This window comes from Cnephaeus nilssonii, assembly GCF_951640355.1.
Source record: "Cnephaeus nilssonii genome assembly, chromosome: 4".
NCBI classification, from domain to species: domain Eukaryota; kingdom Metazoa; phylum Chordata; class Mammalia; order Chiroptera; family Vespertilionidae; genus Cnephaeus; species Cnephaeus nilssonii.
The window spans coordinates 58,752,459-58,774,706 of record NC_137075.1 but is presented as its reverse complement, the minus strand read 5'-3'; the positions used below and the strand labels follow the sequence as shown (position 1 = coordinate 58,774,706).

Genomic DNA, 22,248 nt, shown 5'->3' with positions numbered 1-22,248 from the left:
TAAAAACACAACAACCACAAAACCCAGTGCTGCTGGCAGTGAGACCCTGATGACCCCAAGGGAACAGAGACAATGCCCACAGCCTACCAACAACAGGCCACAAAGACTCTCCACATCTGCGTTTGCAACAAGGCAGAGGCGAGGCCCCTCGGAAGCCAAAAGCAGGAGAGACCGCTGCGCCCGCGCCAAGGCTGGCTCCAGCCTCCAGTCCCGCTGACGTCTTCCTGCCTGCTGGATCATTATGGATTAAACCAAGCAAGAACGCGTTGATAATAATCAATTAATGCAACATGAATTAATTAACTAAATGATGAAGAGACCTGATGATTGAATTGCTCACCCCTCCCTCTGATAGACTCCAATCCAGAACTGCCCCTGCTCCCCAGCCCTTCCTTCGTCTCGGCAGCACGGGCCAAACCTTCTAAGAAGCCCCTCTAACCCTGGGTGCTGGGACCTCCTGGGTTTCTCCGAGTGTCCTCCTTGCCGCCGTGAGCCAAACAAATCTAACTTCCATTTGACTTTGATTGTGTCCTTGGCTGGTGAACTCTCACATCTCACAATATTACCTGCCTCCTAACCTTTCACAGGGAGGTTGTGAGAAGCAAGGGGTGTCCTGCAGGTGGGAAGGAGATTTTAGAGCTGAAACGGCTACAGGTCTGTAAGTTAGTGTGACGTGGAATTTCTAAATGGTTCTCTTTTCAGACCTAGAATAAGGTACTTTTTAAATGGAAGGCTTCTGTTTAAGCACCATCTGTTCTGTGTTCCTGCCTCAGTTTCCTGAGATTTGCTCATGGCTGGACCTGTCTGTCAGGAAGAGCAGGAAGAACAAGTGTCTGTGGGTGCCGGCCAGGTGTGTCTGCAGGTGCCGGCCAGGTGAGGTTGCAGAGCTGGTGACGTTTGAGCCCCACCTCTGCCTTTTCCTGGTGATGATATTGTCTTCTATCAGAGGGTGGCTTGGGAGTCAGCCAGGCCAGGAGATAAAGCGGTCTACCCAGCAAGACAGGCAGCCAGCAATTGTGTCCCTTCTTTTTTCAAACACCCACCTCAACAGAGGCCCGCTGCTCCAGAATGAGGTTCCAAACTCCTTAGCGTGGCCTCTGAGGCCCTGGCCTCTGGCCCCTTCTCTTTTTGTGCCCCTGTGCCATAGCAAACCCTCTCAGGGATTTTCAACTTTATGATCTGTGTTTCAAAACTGGTTCATGCTTTTCCTCTGCTCCAACTTCTGCTCCTTCAAGACTCAACTCTAATGTCACTTCCTGTAGGAAGGCTTCTCAGCCAACCTCTCCTGCCTCAGGGCCTTGGGATGTCTTGTGCCTAATTGTGTACTTACCACATTGTGTTGAAATTATGCCACTCTCAATCTGTAACACACACACACACACACACACACACACACACACAGCTGTAGGGGGCCGGAGACCCCATCATTTGGGTAGCTCCTTGATGAAGGGAAGCGTGCTTTTTCATTTTTGTATCCTCAGGGATACATGTTGTGGGGCCTGGTACACAGCAGGTAATTAATAAGTGCTGTAATTTGCTGCTGCTGGTCTTGTTTCAGCATCAAGCCCAATATTGTTTTCACTACTTTGTCTTCTCTTGGGACCAGAAAGCGGGAACATTTGTCACTGGAAAGTTTTTCGAAATCATAGAAAGGCCACTCCCAGTCAACTGAGGCGCACAGGCTCTGCCCAGTTCTGGGCAATGCCCAGCTCATATGAAAAGAATTTTCTTGATCCTATCTTCAGGCTGCCAAGGAGTGGTTCAGCGTGGATGGTTAATTGCTATTGCAACTAGTATTTTTCCACCAATTACAGCTTGGGAATTTTTCCATTTCAAGAACCACTTTCTTTTCAGCATGATATTTTATTTTATGATATTTTATTATACATTGTCACAGATATCTTGGGGTTTTATGTTATTTGGGATTTGGCTACCCCTGAGGAAGGTCAATCTCCAGGATCAATAGATGAGGGGAGGTAGGCATGAAGCCAGGGTTGCCCTGGAAGCTTGCATTGCTTCTGTGGGAAGAGCCCCGAGTTCAAGTCCTGTTCAAGATTTGCCATTAATTCTCTACGTTGCTGTTTTAGTGGTTCTCAAGGTGTGGTCTTCAGACCTCCAGCAGCACTTGGGAACGTGTTAGAAATGTGAATTCCCGGATCCACCCAGGCCTACTGATTTAAAAACTCTGCAGACTGGGCCCAGAAATCTTATTTTAATAAAATTTATTTTTAAAAAATGTAATAAAATGTGTTTATTTTACAAATAAATAAGATTTAATAAAACCTTATTTGAATAAGCTTCTGATACACAATAAAGTTCAAGAACTTCTGATCTAGTCAAATCCCTTGGTTATATCATTTTAACGTAAATTTATTTTTAACTATTCAGGTCATTAAAGCAAATATACTATAGAAATACCTTAACCTTACATAAAATTTGGAGGAGATAAAAATTCATATATAAACTCAACTGAAGTATGAGCATTTTTTGTACATTTTCTTCTAGTATTTTTTTCACTCAATCACACGTGTTTTGAGAGTTGTAATCACAGGACCCCCACAATTAGGCATACTGCTTTTGATCCACTTAGCACTGGAACAGAAATACTCCTCAGTGTTGCCACTTTTATATCTTCATAAGTACTATTTTCAAGGGCCTCACAACCCTTCACCAGGCCCCCAAATGCGAACTTGTATATGTGGAGGTGAAAATGCTGTGGACAGACAAGGAGGCCTCCCCTTCAATGCATTTGATTGCCTCCTGTTTACTTCTCCCCACCACCAGCCTCCCAAGCCCACTGTGAAAAATGAAACTATGAATGTTTCTCGAAATAGAGCCATGAACAGAGAGGAAAGGGAGCTGAGCCAACAGTCCTGAGTTTTCCAGAGTCTTCCAGAAGCCTGGATTCCCCCAAATGTGAAATCCTCTCCTAAAACCTCGAAGCAGCCGGGAGGGCAAGTGCTGCCTTGTGGCTATGTCTAAGAATGACACCTCCTCTTGAGAAGCAAGGCTGGCACCCTGAACCTCCAGGGCGGGAGCACCTGGAGGGTGAGCCCCAGGAACTGCTGCCCGCCTTACCATAGCAACCCCACTCCCGGCAGGCCCGGCTGGGCTCTGACCCATTGTTCTGGTTTTCACATATGGACTGAAGTCTGGCCATGACCCCCAGCCTGCTTGGCAGGGGTCCAGATGTCCTGCCTGCCCCTGGCCAGCCCCTGTCCTTAATGGGCTGAACCCCAATCTGGGGCTGACAGGACCTCATTCTGAAATGGATACCCTCCTTGGACCAGCGTACAGCCACCTTCCCGGCAATGAGAACTGCTGTGCCCCTGCCTGTCTGGAGCCCATGGATGCCAGGGACACCCTAGCTGAGGTCAGGGTGGTCACATCCCCTTGGAGAATGTACCTGAGACCGCTCAGTCCTGTCTTGTGAATTAGGCCTCAAACCCCAAGCGTCTGGCCCAGCTCCTATTCCCTCCCCCTCTCCTTGCTGACTTGCCTGCGAAGACCCAGCATGCCTTGCAGCATTGTGCCCGCTGGTGTGGAAAACAGGGCAGAGAGAAGGCAGAGTGGGGATCTTGGTACTGGACAGATGACTTTTGGCTGGGTCACTCGGTGATTCATGTGTTCGGGTCAGTTTACAGGCCCAATTCCTTCAACAATCGGCCCTCTCAGTTAACCTGAAAAATGGACTCTTCACCTGGCCCAGAATGAAAGAGTATGGGTGTAAGTCCTGGATCCCTTGTGAAGGACAAGCAGGTGGAAAACTGGCTGCTGTCCTCTCACTCTGGCTTGTTCTCACCGGGGTGACACCCTCAGGAGGCTCCAGACCCGCCCAGCATAGGGCCAGGGCGTCCAGCAGAGGGCAGATAGGACTTTGCTGGAATGAATGCTGGGGCTGGCCTTCTGCTGATCCCAGCTTCCTGTCCACCCCCAGGGGAATGAGCCACCTCTGGATGCCTCTGGGTATTACTCATGAACAAAGGCCTGTCAGGGATTGGCAGGCCCTCTGGGGGCTGATTCAGGCCTGGCTATGCCTGTGATGGGGGTGGAGCTGGCAGGTCTTAAGGGACAGGGCACGGTCTCTTTCCCAGGGGTCTTCTAGGGACAACAAATCTAGGGCCAACTTCATGGCAGATAATCAGGGTCTCTCTTTTTTTTTAACTTAAATTTTTTCTTTTACATTTAAAAACTTAACAAAACACATACTCCATGGCCTTAAAACTCTTTATATTTCTTTAAATATACTTTAAATTTCTAGCAATAGGCAGGTATAGGTTATTTTTTTTTTTAGTCGCGATTCAATATGTAGTTTATTTGGTCCTTTTTTTGCCCCCACCTTATCACATATAAAATTTCCTCATACTCATTTCTAAAGCTACAAGCCCCGTTGTTATTTAACTTTTTCAAGGTCCCAGGTCCCTCTGATAATTGTCCAAAAGTTTTACCTCTCTCCCTCACTCAAACTGTACATACACACCCAGGAGGTGCCACCCCAGGAGGCATTGAGACTCTCTCAGACTCATCCCTGTGCTGGGTTAAGATCCCCAGAGTTAAATTGTGCGTGTTGCCCTAGCTGGTTTGGCTCAGTGGATAGAGCGTCAGCCTGTGGACTGAAGGGTCCTGAGTTTGATTTCGGTCAAGGGCACATTCCTGGGTTGCGGGCTCCATCCCCAGGGGGGGAGTGCAGGAGGCAGGCGATTAATGATTCTCTCTCATCATTGATGTTTCTATCTCTCACTCTCTCCCTCTCCCTTCCTCTCTGAAACCAATAAAAATATATTAAAACAACAACAACTGTGAGTGTCTATAAGGGCCAGATTACATCTGAATCTCACCATTAGCTCCCCCAAAACTTCCTGGAACTTTTAGTGGTCGGTGTTTGAAACAATGCTTGTTTAAAAGACTTAGTAACTCGCTGGCCCCTCCACTCTTGGCAGTTGATCCGTGAGCATTCAAATTGTTTCCTATGTTGTTGCAGTTGTGAGCCTGTGTTTCTGTCAATACCTTCCTGCTCCCGCCCAACCCGCCACCCCCTTACCCCCCCCCCCCCTGCTTTTTTCTTCTTCCCAGAGGCCTATGTTGGGAAGGTGCTTGGGCTTGAAAAACTTACCCACTTTATTGGCTCTGTACCTTTGCTTAGGAAAGACTCGCTCTCTTTGGTTCAGATTCCATCCCACAAGGCCCTGCTCAAATGCTGCCTCCTCCCAGAAGCCTTCCTCCCACCCACACTTGGAAGTAAACTCCTCTGCAGCCCTACCTGCTTCTGTCTAAGTACCACAGCACACACACTGGGTGGCCTGGGACCGACAGACATGTATTTCTCAGAGCTCTGGAGGCTGGAAGCCCGAAGTCAGGGTGCCAGCATGGTCAGGTTCTGTGATGACCCTCTTCGGGGGCCCCTTTTAGAAGAGTGCTAATGCCATTCGCCCTCATGACCAAATTACCTGCCAAAGGGTCCACCTCCTAATACCATCATATTAGGGGTTAGGATTTCAACATATACATTTGGGGGGACACAATCGCTTAGCGCATTGCACTCCTCTCTAGCGATACTCAACACATTCCGTATTCTAGTTGAGAACATTTTATATTCACATCTTATCTCCTTTATTAGACTCAGTGGTGTACTTCATGTATTTGAGACCCAGAATGGATCATTTTAATAGCCCTCTGCTCTATACGACAAAATTATTTTCAGTAATACTCATGCAAAAGTCATCAATTATCACTATTTTCTTGATTTGTTCTTTAGTTTTAGAGCAATGAACAATTTTAAAAGGAAGAATACATTTCAATTTTAAAGATACTCAAACGCATTAAAAGTACTTCCTGTAAGAACCAAATTTTTACTCACCAAACAAAATAGTACACCTCACAGTCCGCTGTAAAATCTGTTTTACTGTTTTAAATGTTAAACACACAGACTCTCAGTGTCACATCGGATAACAGAATTGAAGTTCTAGATTCTGTTTCTTTGTCTTACAGTCGCTGTGCTATCATTTTCCACTTTGTTTAAATGCAGGAACGCGCAGTCAGGACCAGAGAGTGGGGACAGGAGATGACCTGGGTGAGCTGGGAGGACTCTGAGCCACTCCACGCGGCCTCTTGCAATGAGCACAGGTCACCAAATCTGTGTCAGAGGTCAACTGCTTACCTGGGAGTGCTCTATAACTGTAGTAATGGTGACGGAGAACATCGTATTTATTAAAGGGTAAGAAAATGTGCTCATTTGCAGTTTACATATCTATATATATAAAAGGCTAATATGCAAAGTGTCCCCTTGGGAGTTCGACCGGGAGACTGGGAGTTTGATTGCTCGCTATGACGTGCACTGACCATCAGGGGGCGGTACGGAACAAAGGAAGGCCCTTGCAGGCAGCCAGAAGGCCCCGATTGGCCCTGATCACAGGTCAGGCCTAGGGACCCTACCCGTGCACGATTTCGTGCACCACGCCTCTAGTAGATTAATAAAACTCAACAGTAACCAGAGCAGTTGTTTATAATGTTGACCAAAACAACTATTTAGGAGGGGAGCAGCTTTCTTTCTATCACTGACATCAGTTAGAACTGTGATCATGAAAGGAAGATCAACTTTTAGTAGTTCTATGATTGCATGTACATTCGTTATGGATGGTGGTCCCCTTGTTGCCGGCGTTCGGGGCAGATGGCTCCCATCTTCAGCCCCTGATTGGACACTGAGCCCTGGAGGGCAGGGGCGGCTGTGCAGTCACTGATGTACCTCCTCTGCGTGAGCACAGCGGTCTGAGTGTGGGCGAGACCCCAGCGCATCTCTGAGGATGTCCTCCCTTTTCCTACCTATGAGGCTGATTTCCTTCATGCACGTCAAACAAAGCAACACAGCACAACAGATGGGATACAGAAACGGATGGAAGAACTCAGCTGTCTTCCCTTAAGCCAGCCATTAAAGACATTTCTTGGTAGAAAGTATCATTCTTTAGACTCACTTTATTATTGTTGTTCCGAAAATACAAGTTATTTCTCATAACATCATGTTATACAGGTTAATGTGATTAATTTGTTATTCTTAAAAGCATTACAATGTAAAAGGTTTCTCCGTTTTAGTCTCTCTTATGGTGAATATTGATAGCCTAGTCCATATAAAGAAGCTCTCCGAGTTCTAAATAGTTCTCAAGGATGTAATGGTGCCCAGAGACCAGAAAGTCTGAGAACCGGTGCACCACCGCCCGGCCTTGCTTGTGGCAGATGCTTGCGCACGCCTGTTAAGCAAATGGACGGCTGAGTAAATGGGCTTCAGCTGCTTCTAGGATTTGGACGCTGCCGCTGGAACTGGAGGGAGGGGCAGACACCTGCAGGCAGTGGGGGTGAGTAGCTGGAAGGTGGGGGCTGTGGGGATGTAGGAGCAGCTTCCATTTGAGGCAGGGATGGCAACACCAGTGGGCTGGGCCTGGGCCTGAGGATGAGGGTCCTGGTAGCTCAGGGTCCTGGTAGCTCTGTGTCCTGGGGGCTCCAGGAGGCTCCCCACATTCTGTGGCCCTTAGAGCTGGCAGGCAGGAAAGACTGTGCGAACCTGCCTCCGAGGAGAGGAATTGAGCAGAATGGTTTCCTAGGGACCCTGGCTGTCACATCACCGGGTGTGAGCACAAGAGAGAGAGAGACCTGCAGCCCGGATGGACAGATTAACCTCTAGGTGCCTCTCCCTGCTCTGCCCGACGGCCATGTACCACGCTGCTCCCCTGCTGCTTAGGTGACTGTGCGGTGGGAGTGGAGTAGACATTTGTGCAGCTCTGGCTGCACATAGTACATTAGTGGGTCCATTAGTAATGTCATTAATAATAAATGGAGGGGTGGGGTTATAGGGTCCTCCAGGGAGTTCTTTCTGGCCCGTGACTAGTGACAGTTGAAGCTTGGTGTAGACCAGAGCTTCGCAACCTTGCACCAAAGACATTTTGCCCGGATAATTTATCGTTGTGGGGCTGTGGTGTGCACTGTAGGATGTTTAGCAGCATCCCTGGCCTCTCACCTCTACATGACAATAGCACTCTCTCCCCAGTTGTGACAACCAAAAATGTCTCTGGACATTGCCCAGTGTCCCCTGGGGGTGGCTTTGCCACCATGATAGATCCTCATTGACAAGGGATGCTTGCTCCCCAGCAGTACCCAAGAAGGTACGCACCAGCCGCGTGCACGCAGATCTGGCTCTCTCCTCGAAGACAGAATTCTTCCAAGAGAGTCTGCTCTCAAGGGAACAAGAGGCCTCCTGACTCCAGTCCTTTTTCCTGAGGACCCCTCCTGCTAACTGTGGCCATTTCCCTCAACTTTTATTTTATTTTAATTTTTTAAAATATATTTTTATTCATTACAGAGAAGGGAGAGGGAGAGAGATAGAAACATCAATGATGAGAGAGAATCATTGGTGGGCTGCCTCCTGCACGCCCCACACTGGGGCTCGAGCCTGCAACCCGGGCATGCGCCCTGGCTGGGAATCGAACCGTGACCTCCTGGTTCATAGGTCGATGCTCAACCACTGAGCCACACTGGCCGGGCTCCCTCAGCTTTTAGACAAACCAGGTCCCGGGAAAGCAGCAGCTGAGCAGCTTGAGCTTTGCTGAGGGTGACGTGTGGACAGTACCCTGCAGCCTGGGGAGGCAGACCTGCCCTTCGCCCTCCACCTCGGACATTGATGGCTTCCAGCCCCCACGTCTCCTCTGAAAACCAGTCTGGGCCAATCGACAGCAGAATAGACAAACGGAGGGTGGCGTTCCACACCATGGAATACAACAGCGACCAGAGGAACGAGTCACCAGCACACACACAGCTGCAGGCACGAAGGTCACCACCATAATGTTGGTGAAAGAAGCCAGAAGCAAAAGAGCACATACCGTCTGTGCCTATTAACAAAAAGTTCCACAAAAGGCAGAATAGTCTGTGTGAAGGCTCCAGGGCTGCACGGGAGCGGCTTCTGGGATGCGGACTGGGATTGCGAAAATGTATTAAGCACTTTAAGACATAGGCACTTCCCTATACGTGGGCATCACACTTAATAAACAGCAAACAAACAAAACAACATTCCAAACCAAAGTTCAGGACCGCCCCTTCAGCAAAACCCTGCAAACCCAGGGAATAAAGATCATCAGCAATTTGGCCTGCGTGACTCTAAATTATTACTATCATTTTAGAACACGGCTTTGTAAATTGGATGTGTATGCAAAATAATTAGCATTAGAGGTTGGCACATGAAATGCTCAGTGGATGGTAATAATTAATATTAAGTTATCAACTGACCTCGGGTTCAGAATCATAATTAAATACAAAGAACAGCCCTATTTCTTAAAGGAGAAATAAGGATTCTGGAATTTTCAGGTACATTCTGGTTAGTAAATTCCTGATTCTCCATGTTTTTTGGAGCCTCCTTCAAGCATAGTCTTTGAGGAAGGAAAAATCTAAGCCTCTAATCTTAGCATTACCATTTTCTCACCAGTAACCAGCACAAAAACAAAGTCCCCCATGCCAGGCTTATCTGGCCACATTGTTTGATTCACTACGTATCTATCATTTATTGATCCTGTGTACTGTTTAGCCAGGAAATCTGGAACCCACCTACCGGGTCAAGCATTTGGATCCCTTTGGCCATCAGTCTAGTTTGTGAATTCAACAGACCAGACAGGCAAGATTGCTGGTGGATTCCCCAGACTCAAGAGTAAAACTTGGGCAGGAACAATGAAGTCTAGAGAATGTGCAATGGAATCTGTGCATTAGACCTGACAGGAAGCAGGACTCTACACATTCCTTTCTTTTCTGAGCGAGCTAGCGCAGAGACAACCTCAGCAAGACGGAGCATTTCACTGCAAGCTGTGCTTCCCAATTGCAAATCAGATGCCGAATTAACTTGCAGAAAGATCGGAAATTCTTTCGGATTGTTCTCCACGATAGATGACTCTTTCTGAACCAGATGAGCAAGAGACTTCAATGCCAGCTCCAAGTGCTTTTACAAGACTTCTACTCCCAGAGCGGTTTCCTAAAATGCCAGTTGTTACAAGGAAACTACATGGCCCTGTGACCTGTCACGCCACTAACAGAACCGCCGGGCATGCTATGAAGCCAGCTCTGTCCCACACGGTCAAGAACACTTGGACACTTTGTGACATACATTTAAAAAAATAAATCCATGCCCATCTCCAGAGAAAAGGCAGGCTCTTACCTAGTTCAAGGCTTTGTCCATGGGCACTTGATTGGATAAAGATGCTCAAAAGCAAGAAAATGGAGACACACAGGGGACTTCCCATTTCTCCTGAATCACCGGGGGTCGAGGTCTTCTTGCTAATTTCTGAAGCGAAAGAGACCAGATTGCCTATTGATACTTTGTTAGGAAAGGCTGCCCATTAATAATTAACCTTTAAACACATTATCTAGTGTTCAGACATTCCTTGCTACTCCCAACCCCAAATCTAAGTATATCTAATACCAAAAAAAAGGTTGATTTACAAAAGTGTTTTTTTTATCCTAATACATGTTGAAAATAAAACATCTTGCCATGTACTCTTACCTTCTTAGGCCAAGGTCACAGTTCCAAATTAATCAATCTAAAGTTAATGTGTGTGTTTGGAAACCCTGTCAGAGGTCAGGGTAGGTGACGGTTGCCCAAGTTCCCCTGACAGGACTGCAAAGGGGTTGCAGGCTCATGGCAGTGATGTTTTAAATTGCAGGTTAAGCCCAAAGAAAAAGCAAAGGGCTCTGCTCTGCGGAGAGCTCCCAGAGGGTCTGTGTTTTGTTGAGTTGGGCAAACTTGCTGGTGCCTGTGGCCAGAGTGGTGGGGCAATGTTTCTAAAACTGAAAGGGACAGGAAACCTCTAACCTCAGTGTCCGAAGCCAAGAGGCCTTACTGGATGTCTTTGCTGGGACCCCATGGAGAGATGACCTTAGAAGAAACACAGTCTTCACTCCTCTGTGTTAATTGATGTGCCAACTGTGTAGAGGACTAAGAAGTAAGGCCACTAGGCAAAAACAGGCTGGGAAAATGCTACTGTGTATGACTCTTATAATATTCCTTGAGTCTCTAGTTTTATTTTACCTTTATTCATTTGTTCAACTTTTTTTTTTTTTTGCATACCTCCTGTATGCCAGGCACTATTCTGGCATTTGGGATATTCAAGCAAACAAAACAGACCATGGTTCCAACCCTTATGAAGCTGATATACCCTTGGGGTTGTAAGGAGTCAAATAATAGACAATAGACACAATAAATAAGATGTTTATGTAGAATGCAATAAGAACTATGGAAAAAGAAAAAGGTTAGCAGAGTTAAGGGGGTGGGAGAAGGTAGTGATTTTAAATAGAATGGTCAGGGTGAGCCTTGTTTGCAAGTTGAACTTTAAGAAAAAGTTTTAGTGAGCTACGTCTGCGGGAGAGGAGAGCTGAGGCGGCCAGGACAGTCAGTGCATCCAGTGCAAAGGTCCTGAGGTAGGAACATGCTTGGTATGTCCCAGGAACAGCAAGGAGACTAGTGGTTAGGGAAATGTCATTAAAAGGACTTTGGCTTTTACTCTGTGAAACATGGGCAACTATTCTGAGCAGAAGCCTGCAATGATTTGTATTATATTTTAAAAAGATCATTCTGGTTTGCAAGACTAGAAACAGATTATTAGCAAGGGAGCAAGTGGGGAGATCTGTCAGGTGGCTATTGCCGTGGCCCAGCAAGAGGTGATGGTGGCTTGATTCAGCATGGTAGCAGTGGAATGGGGGAGTGGTGGATGGGTGTTGGACATATGTTAAGGTAAATGCAGAAGGATTTCCTAACTACTGGAATGTGGGATGCGAGAGAATGAGAAAAGTTGAGGATGACTTCAAGGAGTCGGGCTTTAGCAATGGGACAATGGGACTGATATCAGCTGAGATGGGGAAGGCTGTGAGTAGAGCAGATTTTGGGGGGCGATTAGGAATTTAGTTTTTACCTTTGGAGTTTGACGTGTCTCTGAGACACCCAAAAGGGTAGACAGTTAGATAGCTTGGTGATCATTGCCCACCGAAAGCTGACAGACAGGATGTCTGAAGCCACCAGCAGGTTTGGACAGATCGGCCCAAGGCCAGAGCCTATCACAGTGCTGTCCTGTGGCGGCACCTCCTTCCAGAGGCTGCAGCGTGGGGATCACCCCTCAGGTTTCTGTCCTGGCTCCCTAGCTGGCTCTGTCCTACCCTGCACCGTAAGCACGATCTGAAGGTTCCATTTACGTCTATTTCCCAGAACGTTGGAACCTAAAACCAGCTGACTATGCACGTTGGCCTCCTCTTCCCTGGGCCCACCTCCATCTCATGTCCTCTGGGTACTGCCAGGACCCCCCACGCTGCTGTGCAGATGAACCTACTAAGATGCAGTGCAACCAAGTGCCTCCAAGGATGCTGGGTCTACTGTCTACTGGCTGTGCAAAATGCTATGTGACCTCAATGAGGTCCATCCCCTCACCTGTAAAATGGGATAATGTGAGCTGGAAACAACATTTTGAGATATTAACTTAATAATATTTTTCTCCCATCTTCCCCTTGCTCTCCCTCCCACATAAGAAGGGCAAAGTAGAGAGAAGTCTACAAATATTTTGTCTTCCCAAAACTTAGAACATAGGGCAAGGGAATTTAACCTACAAAGGCAAGCAAATGGCTAACATGTCTTAAAGATATGTGAAAGAATAAGGAACACCTCCACCTACCTTCCCATCCCTAGAAAGAGAGTCTTTTTGGCTTTGCAAGTGGGTGGGGAAGGGAGAAATTGTCCATGAGGGCAGAGGGACAATCCTTGCTTCCTAGGGACTCTGCTAGAGGCGGTAAGAACCCAGGGAGGAAATGGCTGTGTGTGTGCTGGCAGCCTGGCAAAAGCTGTCCCTGTGCCTGGCATGGGGTGGGAGTGAACCTCCGGTGCCAACAGGTCATGTAAATGGGCAGGACCGGCCCCTCAGTGGCCACCTGTGTGGACTGATGACAAAAGACCAGGTGCTCACTCCCAACCAGGCCTGGGTATTGTGTCTGATCCAGAACTACAGCATAGTTGGGTGGGGATGGGGAGAAGGGATCCAGGAGGGCCTGAAAAATAAGAGTTTGGACTCGTAATTCAGATGAGTTAAAGAAAACAAAGACATTTCTGGCACAGCAGAATTTGTAGACTGAGATTCACACCTCTGTAAACACAAGTATGTCCTGAGAACTCGAGATTTGTATGTGACATGTCCAGCCAAATGCTTGTTTCACAGTAGAAGTTCAATAAGTTACAGTGACTTATTTTAGAGTAAATATGCTTAGGGGTCAAGAGTCCAGATTTTGAAATCAGACAGATCTAGGTTCAAATCCCTGGCCTATCACTTACTAACAGGGTGACCTAGGGCGACATTCATGCTCGGAACTTGACTTTTCTCTATCTGTATAATGGGACTAATAATACCTACTTAATCAGAGTAAAGGAGGTAACTTAAAGAGGTAAAGCCCTGCCGAAACCGGTTTGGCTCAGTGGATAGAGCGTCGGCCTGCGGACTGAAAGGTCCCAGGTTCGATTCCAGTCAAGGGCATGTACATTGGTTGCGGGCACATCCCCGGTGGGGGTGTGCAGGAGGCAGCTGGTCGATGTTTCTCTCTCATTGATGTTTCTAGCTCTCTGTCCCTCTCCCTTCCTCTCTGTAAAAAATCAATAAAATACATTAAAAAAAAAAAAGAGGTAAAGCCCTTAGCAATTCTGGCAAGAAGAAAATAAAAAATGGCAGCTATAATTATTATTTTTATTGTTTTTAATTCACTTTTGGGACCAAGAGGGTGTCCAGGAGGTAGATAACAGCAGGGCCACATTTCAAATTCTCGCAGAAAATGAAAAGGTAGGAAAACAGAAGGATCTGGACCAGTCATTCAAAAATCTAATTGAGCGTTGGAGTCGGAGTCAGCTAATAGTTCAGGAAAAGGAGGAGGTGTGGGCCTACTCCAAGAACAGCTGAATCAAAACTTCTAGGGCTGGGGCCTGGAGAACCTTCATTGTAAACAAGTCCTCCAAATTGTTCTTAGTTACCTGAAGTTTGAGGACCATTGCCTCAGAGTGGTGCTTGAAAGGTCTACTGAGATTCAAGAAGAAAATAATAGATCTTTCAGATTTTCCTTATATTATATGTTAGAGGCATTTAGTGTCTCCTCCAAAATTCATATGTTGAATCTTAACCCCCAAGGAAGTGGGGACTTTGGGAGGTAAGAAGGTCATGAGGGTAAAGCCCTCATGAATAGTATTAGTGCTCTTATAAAAGGGACCCCAGAGAAATCCCTTGCTCTGTCCTCCATGGAGGTTGCAATGAGAACATGATCATTTATCTGCTGGTGCCTTGATCTTGGACTTCCCAGCCCGCAGAACTGTAAGAAATAAATTTCTGTTGTTAGTAAGCCACACAGTCTATGGTATTCTATTATATCAGCACAAACAGATTAAGACATCACCTTGGAAAATTTTGTTTGTGTATTTATAATGTTTATAATATATTCACACTGTATAATTTATATACCATACTATATAATATCTGAGTGCTAACTATATATATAAAAGCTTAAGTGACCATTACAACCGGACAACCGGATGACCAAACAACCGGCCGGTAGCTATGACGCACACTGACCACCAGGGGGCAGATGCTCAATGCAGGAGCTGCCCCCTGGTGGTCAGTGTGCTCCCACAGCCAACCTCCCACGGCCCCTCCTCCTGGCTGGCCCTGATTGGCCCTGATCAGGACTGGGTGAGAAGGCCCTGATAGGTCCCGGTTGCCTGCCAGGCCAAGGGACCCCACCCGTGCACAAATTTGTGCACTGGGCCTCTAGTATAGTTTATAAGCAAATAAACATCCATATATTTTGGAAGGGACACTCAAAATATTTTTAAAAAACGGATAAAGGCACTCCATTAAGAGGGTGTGAAGATTCTGCCATAGAGGAATAGAGTGGCCCCAGGCCTTCATGACCTGACTCCATCAATACTTTGGAACAGTCTTTGAATCCATTAGTGAGATCTTTAGTTATTTCCACACCCAAGAAATCCCAGTGGTTTATGGAGGACCTTTCATTTTTCATGAGCTGAAAAGGAGGCAGGTCTGAGTCCCAGGGCGGCTGGAGCCTGCAGTAGCGTTATCAGCGCTGCCCATGGTAGTACAGCCCAGTGGTTTCTCTCGTCTGCACTCCTCAGTCTAAAATAATAACGGTATTAGAGTTAGAGTCTTAAAAACTGTCCCACTTTTGTTCTCTTTTAATTTGAAGAGCTTCTTAAAGAAATAGAGATTTTCAGAGATTGGCATTTGATGACCTGAATGTAGCCTTTCCCTTTAGTGTAATGGTGATAAGAAAGTTAATCAGGAGAAGAGCAATCAATATTTTACAGAGGTAACGAGAGCAAGTCCCAGAAGGGAGAAGCCAGGGGATCAAGGGGAAGTTCACTGATGAGAGAGACAGGGTTTTATACTCAGGACCTGATTTGTTTGTGTTTGTCTTCAGAAACTGGGGATACCTGAGAAGGGCAGCCCCACGTGGGGTTCTAAGAAAAGAGTAATCAAAACAATAACTTTTGAATGGTACTATCATTTCCCTGATTTTACAGCTGAGATTTCAGAGATGAAAAACTGAGACAAAACCCATATCTTACTAGTAACAGGTTGGGGGGGGGGGCGGGAATCAGGGCCATCTGAGCCCAGGGTCAGTTTCCTTAACCACACACCCTTCATCTGCTTTCCCAGGACTGCACCCTCTTCCTCTTGAAAGATAAAATTTATCAAGTTTTCAGGATCATTGTCACCAGACAATGACGACTCTCTCTTATTCCTGCTTGGGGCAAGACTGCCACTAGGAAAATGACCAAGTTTTCATTGCGTGACCAATCGACCTGTGTGGACATTCTTGCACCGTGCGAGGATATGGCAAAACAAGTCGGAACACTTCCTCAGTTTGAGTTGGCTTCTAACATGCCCTCATTTGGAAAGGGGTTGGCCTGGAGTTTAACCTTTTTCTTATCAATTTTTAAAAAGAACAGTACACAAATGAAAGGGGAAAACAAGGTTGAGGATGATGTTTCAGATTGAAAGAATGAAGTAGTTCAAGCATTTCAAGATCATCGTGCCTCATCCATTAACCTTTGCAGGTTGTCCTTTTTATCAGCTCAGCCTCTGACTCACTGTGTGAACTTGGGTGAATTGTGTAACCTCGCCCTGCGTCAGTTTTCTTTTCTGCAAAAGGAAAGCGCTTATACAACTCCTGGCACAATCAAAGCTCATTCGATTTTTGTAACAAATGAATTAGGAATTACTTCTTCCATTTTACTGGTGAGAAAATTGAGGCTTGGAGAGTCTTTGCCCAAGGTCACATGTTTAATCCATATAGAATGGACAGAAGGACTCTGAGATCCCTGCAAGCACTATTGTTCTCTCGTCCCACAAGTCTAAAGTGAAGAGCTGAGTACCTACGGAGCAAAGAGATCTCTTCCTACACTTACTTTTATGTTTTCTGCTCTGTGCATTTACATTTCCCATCCGATTTCAGCTGCTGGTTTGTGCAACAATTAAAAACACCAAACCAACCAACCACCAACAACAAAATCCCTCACAGAAACTAGAGCATTCTTTTTTTGTGACTAGATACTCCGGAACCAATAATGCATTTTATGATTTTAGTAGTCCCAGTAGAATAGAAGACTTTTTTTCTGCATTATGGTTGGAAGCAAAAGGAAGTAAAGATTTAAGTTGGTTTTGAACAGCCAGAGCAGCACTGAACGTTGCTGGATCCTTAAAGTTTTTAAAGAGTTTTCTCCTCTATATTAGTAAGAAAGAGGGTGGGCATAGACTAGATTCTGTGCCTGCATCACCCAGCTGCTTGGGGTGTGGGTTAGCTTGTCGAGAGGTGATCATTCTAGGGTCCTCAGAGAGACCAGTCAAGCCACAAACTGAATTGGCTGATTGCAGCAAACCAGAGGCACAGTCTGGGCAGGTGAGCTCTCTTGCTGGGTCCCAGTGCTGCCGACTATGAGATACCCAAGGCACAGGCCTCATCCTGGGTATCAGGCAGGGCTGGGGCATGGCTGGGATGGGAAGGGGCCAGGCCTCTCTAGAGCAGCTGCTATTGACACCATGTCCCATAATCCTTTCACGAAAGCTTTTTGGGGTGAGCAAATGCAGTCCTTGGGTGCAGGAAGTCAGGAACAGTTCCCAGGGATCTGCTTCAAGGGCTGCTGCTGACTCATCATTTTTCCACGGACAGAATATCTTGCTGACGTGGTTACTCATTGATTCCTAGGCAGCCGTAAAGTCAGGGGCCTACAGTTCAGGGGCAAACTCCCGAAGATGCCACACTCTCTCTGTGATCTCATTGAAACCTCAGGAACAATCCTGTGGAGGCAGGACAGAAAACATTCAGGAAGCTCTCCACAGGTGAAATGAGGAATGGGAAAGGACATCACAGGCCCGTAAGCCGCTAGGTGCTCTCCCCAGAGCCCCCACCTCCACGCATGATCAAAGGGAAACCGTTGATGGCAGGAAATCCCTTTGGTGGTTGCAGAATATGGGCACAACAATGAGAACTGGCTAAAACCAGATCTATCCAAGATGGAGGAAAAATTGATGGGAAAACGACCCGCAAGCTCATTGTACTATCATTAGAGTGAAAACTGACACCACAAGTAGAAGGGGGCCGAGGGGGATGAACACCATGATATTTCTGGGATGGACCGTGTTAGAAACAAGACCCCCTCTCAACCAGAAGGTGGACACAGAATTTGGTGCCACAAAATTCAGGAACAACCAGCCTTGAAAACACAAAATCCTAAGAACTGACTGATCTGGTGCGCAACTCACTCTCAAGTTCACCCGAGCCCACTCGGACGTGTACTTTCACTTCTTGCACAGCGGTGCCCTGTGAGACTCGCACACAGGGGAGCAGCAGGTGGGGGCAGGCAGTCCCGGGCTTGCCCCCTGATCGTGTCTCCAGGAACCCACGTCCTGGCCTCTTTCTTTCTCTACCTAAATAACACTTGCTTTTGAACTCACTCAAACTTGCTCTTGAATTCTTTCCTGCATGAATCAACAGCCTGGAGGACCTGACCATATGGGGCCAGTGACACTATGAATCAGGTGTGATTATTCCCTATGCACAGAGAAGAAAACCGAGGCTTAAGGAGGTTACTGAGTTGCCCAAGTCCATACTCTAGTAAGTGGTGAGATGGGACTTGAATTATGTGTGTCTAACTCCATAGCCCACACAATGTAAAGTAGTTGTGCCAAGGAAGGTACGAATTGGCTGCGAGATCTTCATGTGTCTAACATTTAAAAAATGTAGTTGTGTTGTGCGCTTGCACTGCAGATCGTGACATAGATCGTGGGTTTACTACTATTATTTTCAAAACAAATGTTCTGAAGTCCTTTCTCAGCTATTTGATGGAGATAGCTCGGAACAGCCCATGAAATATAGCAGAAGATAGGCATCCTGGAGATGTTATGGCAGGAGAGGTTTATATCATTTATATGCAGATGAATTCTCCCAATCAATAGTAACCAAGACCAGCCGAGATGAGGGGTCTGGAGCCTTTCCCCACGAAGCTTTGTCATGAACCAGAGTGCTGGACAGGAAATTGTCAGGGTGAGACTTTGCTATGAAAGACCTAACTTACACACCATCCAGCTACTCTTGAAGCCATTTGGGTTAGATCATGCCCAGGGTCCTCCAGGAAGCAACGCTGAGATGTTCTGAAATGCTTTGGTAATTCTGTTAAGAGATCATTATTTTTTAAAGGGTCAAATCGTAACTCTCATTCAGATATAAAAATAAACATGTGGTCTTTTATTTAACTCAATAAAGAAGCTGGCAATGGAATTAAAACCAGTTCCAAGGAAAAGCCAGAAACCGCCACAAATGTATACTGATAAAGGAATGCTGAAATGAATGTGCAAATGAAAACAAAAATACCTTCTTGCACAGTGAGGGAGGGAAGTCAACCCAACTTCCCAGTTCAGGACAGAATTTGCATGTTACCTTGCTACTAGTTACCCACAATGTAACTAAGGTACTCACAGAGCTATAAAATGCCTCCAGGGCAGTGGACACTGGAATCCGATAACTCAGGAGGCTGTGCTCCACTGACGCACAAAATTTCCCCGCTAATTCCTATTGTTAAGAAATGATAAAGGAAAGTACCAGCTACAGAATGCTAAAGGTAACAGGGCAGGTTCCTCCCAGGGGAAAGGGTGGCTCCTTTTGCGGCTTTGTCTCCGGAGTGGAGGCTTTGTGATAACGGAACTGGATTTGCAGGTTGGCCCTGTTAGTGGGCAAATCATTTAAAATCTTTGTGCCTCGGTTTCCTCACTCTGAAAAGGGGCTTTGGGGGAAGAATAAATGAGAAAATCCTTGAATTGTGCTTAGCACATCACCTCAGCTGTTATTATTTTTATTGATTACAGGTTTTTTGTTGTTGTGCTTTCTTCTTCTCCTACCCTTACACGTTCCTCCCCTTTCTTTTTCTCTTCCCACCTCACTGACGGTAATAAAGAGCAGGAGGACTCCTTATGGCAGTGGGCTCAGGGCGGGCTGCTGTGGCGTGTGGATTATTTGGAGCTGAAGACAATCAAGGCCCAATAGACGCACCAAGAGACTTTTACCTCCCCCTTCACTGCCTAAAAGAATTTAGATAAGGACCCTGGGCCAGAAAGAGAGCTGTCATCAGAGGCACATTTTTACATCCAAAGGACTTATCTGGCCGTGGCTGGGTGGTTCAGTTGGTTGGAGAATGGTCCTGGGCACCAAAGGGTTGCGGGTTTAATCCTGGTCAGGGCATACACCTAGGTTGCAGGTTTGCTCCCTGGTTGGGGACTCGTCCGGGAGGCAACCGATTGATGTTTCTCTCTCTCTTCCTTCCCTTCCTCTCTCGCTAAAATAAATGAAAACATATCCTCTGGTGAGGATTTTTAAAAAGGACTTACCTGCGTGCATGGCAAACATCTGTTTACTAAACATTTGCTCTTTCCATCTCCCTGTGACTCGTCCTCCCCTTGGAGGTTGCAGGCCCTGCCCCTCTCACTCAGGATGGCTCAGAAGCCTCTGCTGACTGACTGACTGAGAGCCTCTCGGGTCTTCTTTGTGGGGCTCCTGTCTATATGAAATTAAATTTGTTTTTCTCCTGTTAATCTGTCTATGTCAATTTAATTATTAGGCCAGGTAAAGAACCTAGAAAGGGAAACGTTTTCCTTCCCTACAATAGTGTTTTTTTGGAGAAAAAAAAAAAAAGTATATATATAGCATCTATGTTTCTTGTTCTTGACTTTGAAATTAACTGTTTAAATTGTTACATAGCCCTTTTTATTTATAAACTAGAGGCCCAGGGCACAAAATTCATGCACTGAGGGGGTGGGTATCCCTCAGCCCAGACTGCACCCTCTCCAATCTGGGACCGCTTGGGGGATGTCCAACTGCCGGTGGGATCAGGCCTAAACCGGCAGTCGAACATGCCTCTCACAATCCGGGACTGCTGGCTCCCAACCGCTCATCTGCCTGCCTGCCTGATTGCCCCTAACCACTCCCCTGCCAGCCTGATCAACCCCTAACCACTCCTTTGCCAGCTTAATTGATGCCTAACTGCTCCCCTGCCGGCCCGATTGCCCCCAACTACCCTCCCCTGCCAGCCTGGTCACCCCTAATTGCCCTCCCTTGCTGGCCATCTTGTAGTGGCCATCTTGTGACCACATGGAGGGTGGCCATCTTGTGTGAGGGCGTGACAGTCAATTTGCATATCACCTCTTTATTATATAGGATAAAGCACCCCCTGACCCAAATATTTGCTTTCTTTTTGTTGTTGTTGTATTGTGTGTTTCTGAGTAATTCCCACTGTCTGTCTTGGGCCAGCTAATCCTGAATGTAAAAGGTGGTTCCTTTTCTCAGGTTAACGGCCTGGGAATAATCTAGGGTGGGAAAGGCTCTCAGAGGGGCTCCTTACAGGGCACCGCCCGGAGAGGTGACTGCTAGAGTCAGGACCAGGAACTTGGTCATGAGCCTCTCCCCAGCCTGACACTCCTCAGACACCAGGGGCCGTGTTCAAGGGCCAGAGAGCCCATGTGTGCCTGGTGGGCCGTGTGCACCGAGCACCTGAGAGAAGGGTCCACACTACCCTGCCGACGGTGCTTGGTGCACACCTGCTTTCAGGAAGTTTGCTTTTCCCTTTGGGTCTGGTGGAGGGGGGATCTCTTCAACTGCAAAGAGAAATTCCTGCACAGATCAGGGTCAGGATGCCTGCATGGATTCCCCTGTTAGCCCCAAGTTCGGGTCTCATGCCTTGAGGTGAACCCCACAGACAGGTTCTGGACCAGCCTGCTGGCGTTCTGCAGGGGAGGAGCCAGTGTTTGCTCTGCTGGAGCCAGCTTTACTTACCTCCAGGCAACGTTCAGGCAGAGGAGGACGAAAACACTGCCCTGTCTGGGCTTCCTTTAAATTTATGGCCACTGGAGTGATGTCCTGGAGAGAGCCATTTGTTACTCCACAGCTCCCCTCCCGTCACCTAATCTGGCTGCCAGGCCACTGGAGGACTCTTGGGAGAGCGAATGTCCTTTGGCTGCCTTAGGAAACAGCAGTGATTAGGTCTCCGAGGTCAGGCGGTGTGTCATTGGGATCTTGCAGCTGGGAGGAGGATACAATCAGATTTACAGAGGGCTCCCTGCCTCCAGAGACTCTGCTATCATACCATCTCTCGGGCAGAACTGCTTGTCTTAGCTCTTGATAAAAAAGTAACTTCCCTTGTCCATTTTCCAGTTAATGTGTAAACAAGGAAGGAAGTGGTAGGCTGTTGATGTGTCTAGCGAGACCCAAGCTTGGCCAAACTTGTGCCACAGAGAAAGACATGGATTTGAGGACCAAAGATACGGGTGTGAGCCCAGCTCTGCTTTAGGCAAATCTGAACCTCTAAAGCAATGGGGATAAGGAAACCCGTGATACTGACCTGGGGAGGTCATGAGAAGGGAGGATGGTCAACGTGCAAACATCCTTGGGCAGTAAAAGCACCCACAGGAAGGAGAGACCCAGACTGGGACACGGAGTGGATGGGTGCGTTTGTGGAACAGAGCTTGTGGGAGACTAGGGGGCACTAGCAGTTCTGCTTCCCGACCTCAGAGCAGAACTGGCCTTGTCACCACAGGGGCCCGGTGGCCAGCAGCAGAGGGGAAGGTCTGGCTCCCAGCAGGGCAAAGCTCTACTGGAAGGCAAGGGCGGGGTGCTGGGGTGCCCGCTTTAGGTGGCTGACAA

The 22,248-nt window shown here is 47.1% G+C and overlaps 1 protein-coding gene across 1 annotated transcript in view; it reads right to left on the bottom strand.

Annotated features, from left to right (window-relative positions):
- The window catches only part of LIPC (lipase C, hepatic type), a 126,204-nt gene extending 104,649 nt beyond the window's left edge, over positions 1-21,555 (bottom strand). The window contains exons 1-2 of the mRNA XM_079769984.1: positions 21,382-21,555; positions 10,184-10,309 (exon numbers count right to left, since the gene is read on the bottom strand). Of these exons, the coding sequence (XP_079626110.1) occupies positions 10,184-10,268 (85 nt within the window). The 5' untranslated portion in view covers positions 10,269-10,309; positions 21,382-21,555. The remainder of the gene's footprint in view (positions 1-10,183; positions 10,310-21,381) is intronic.
- Positions 21,556-22,248: the final 693 nt, after the last annotated feature.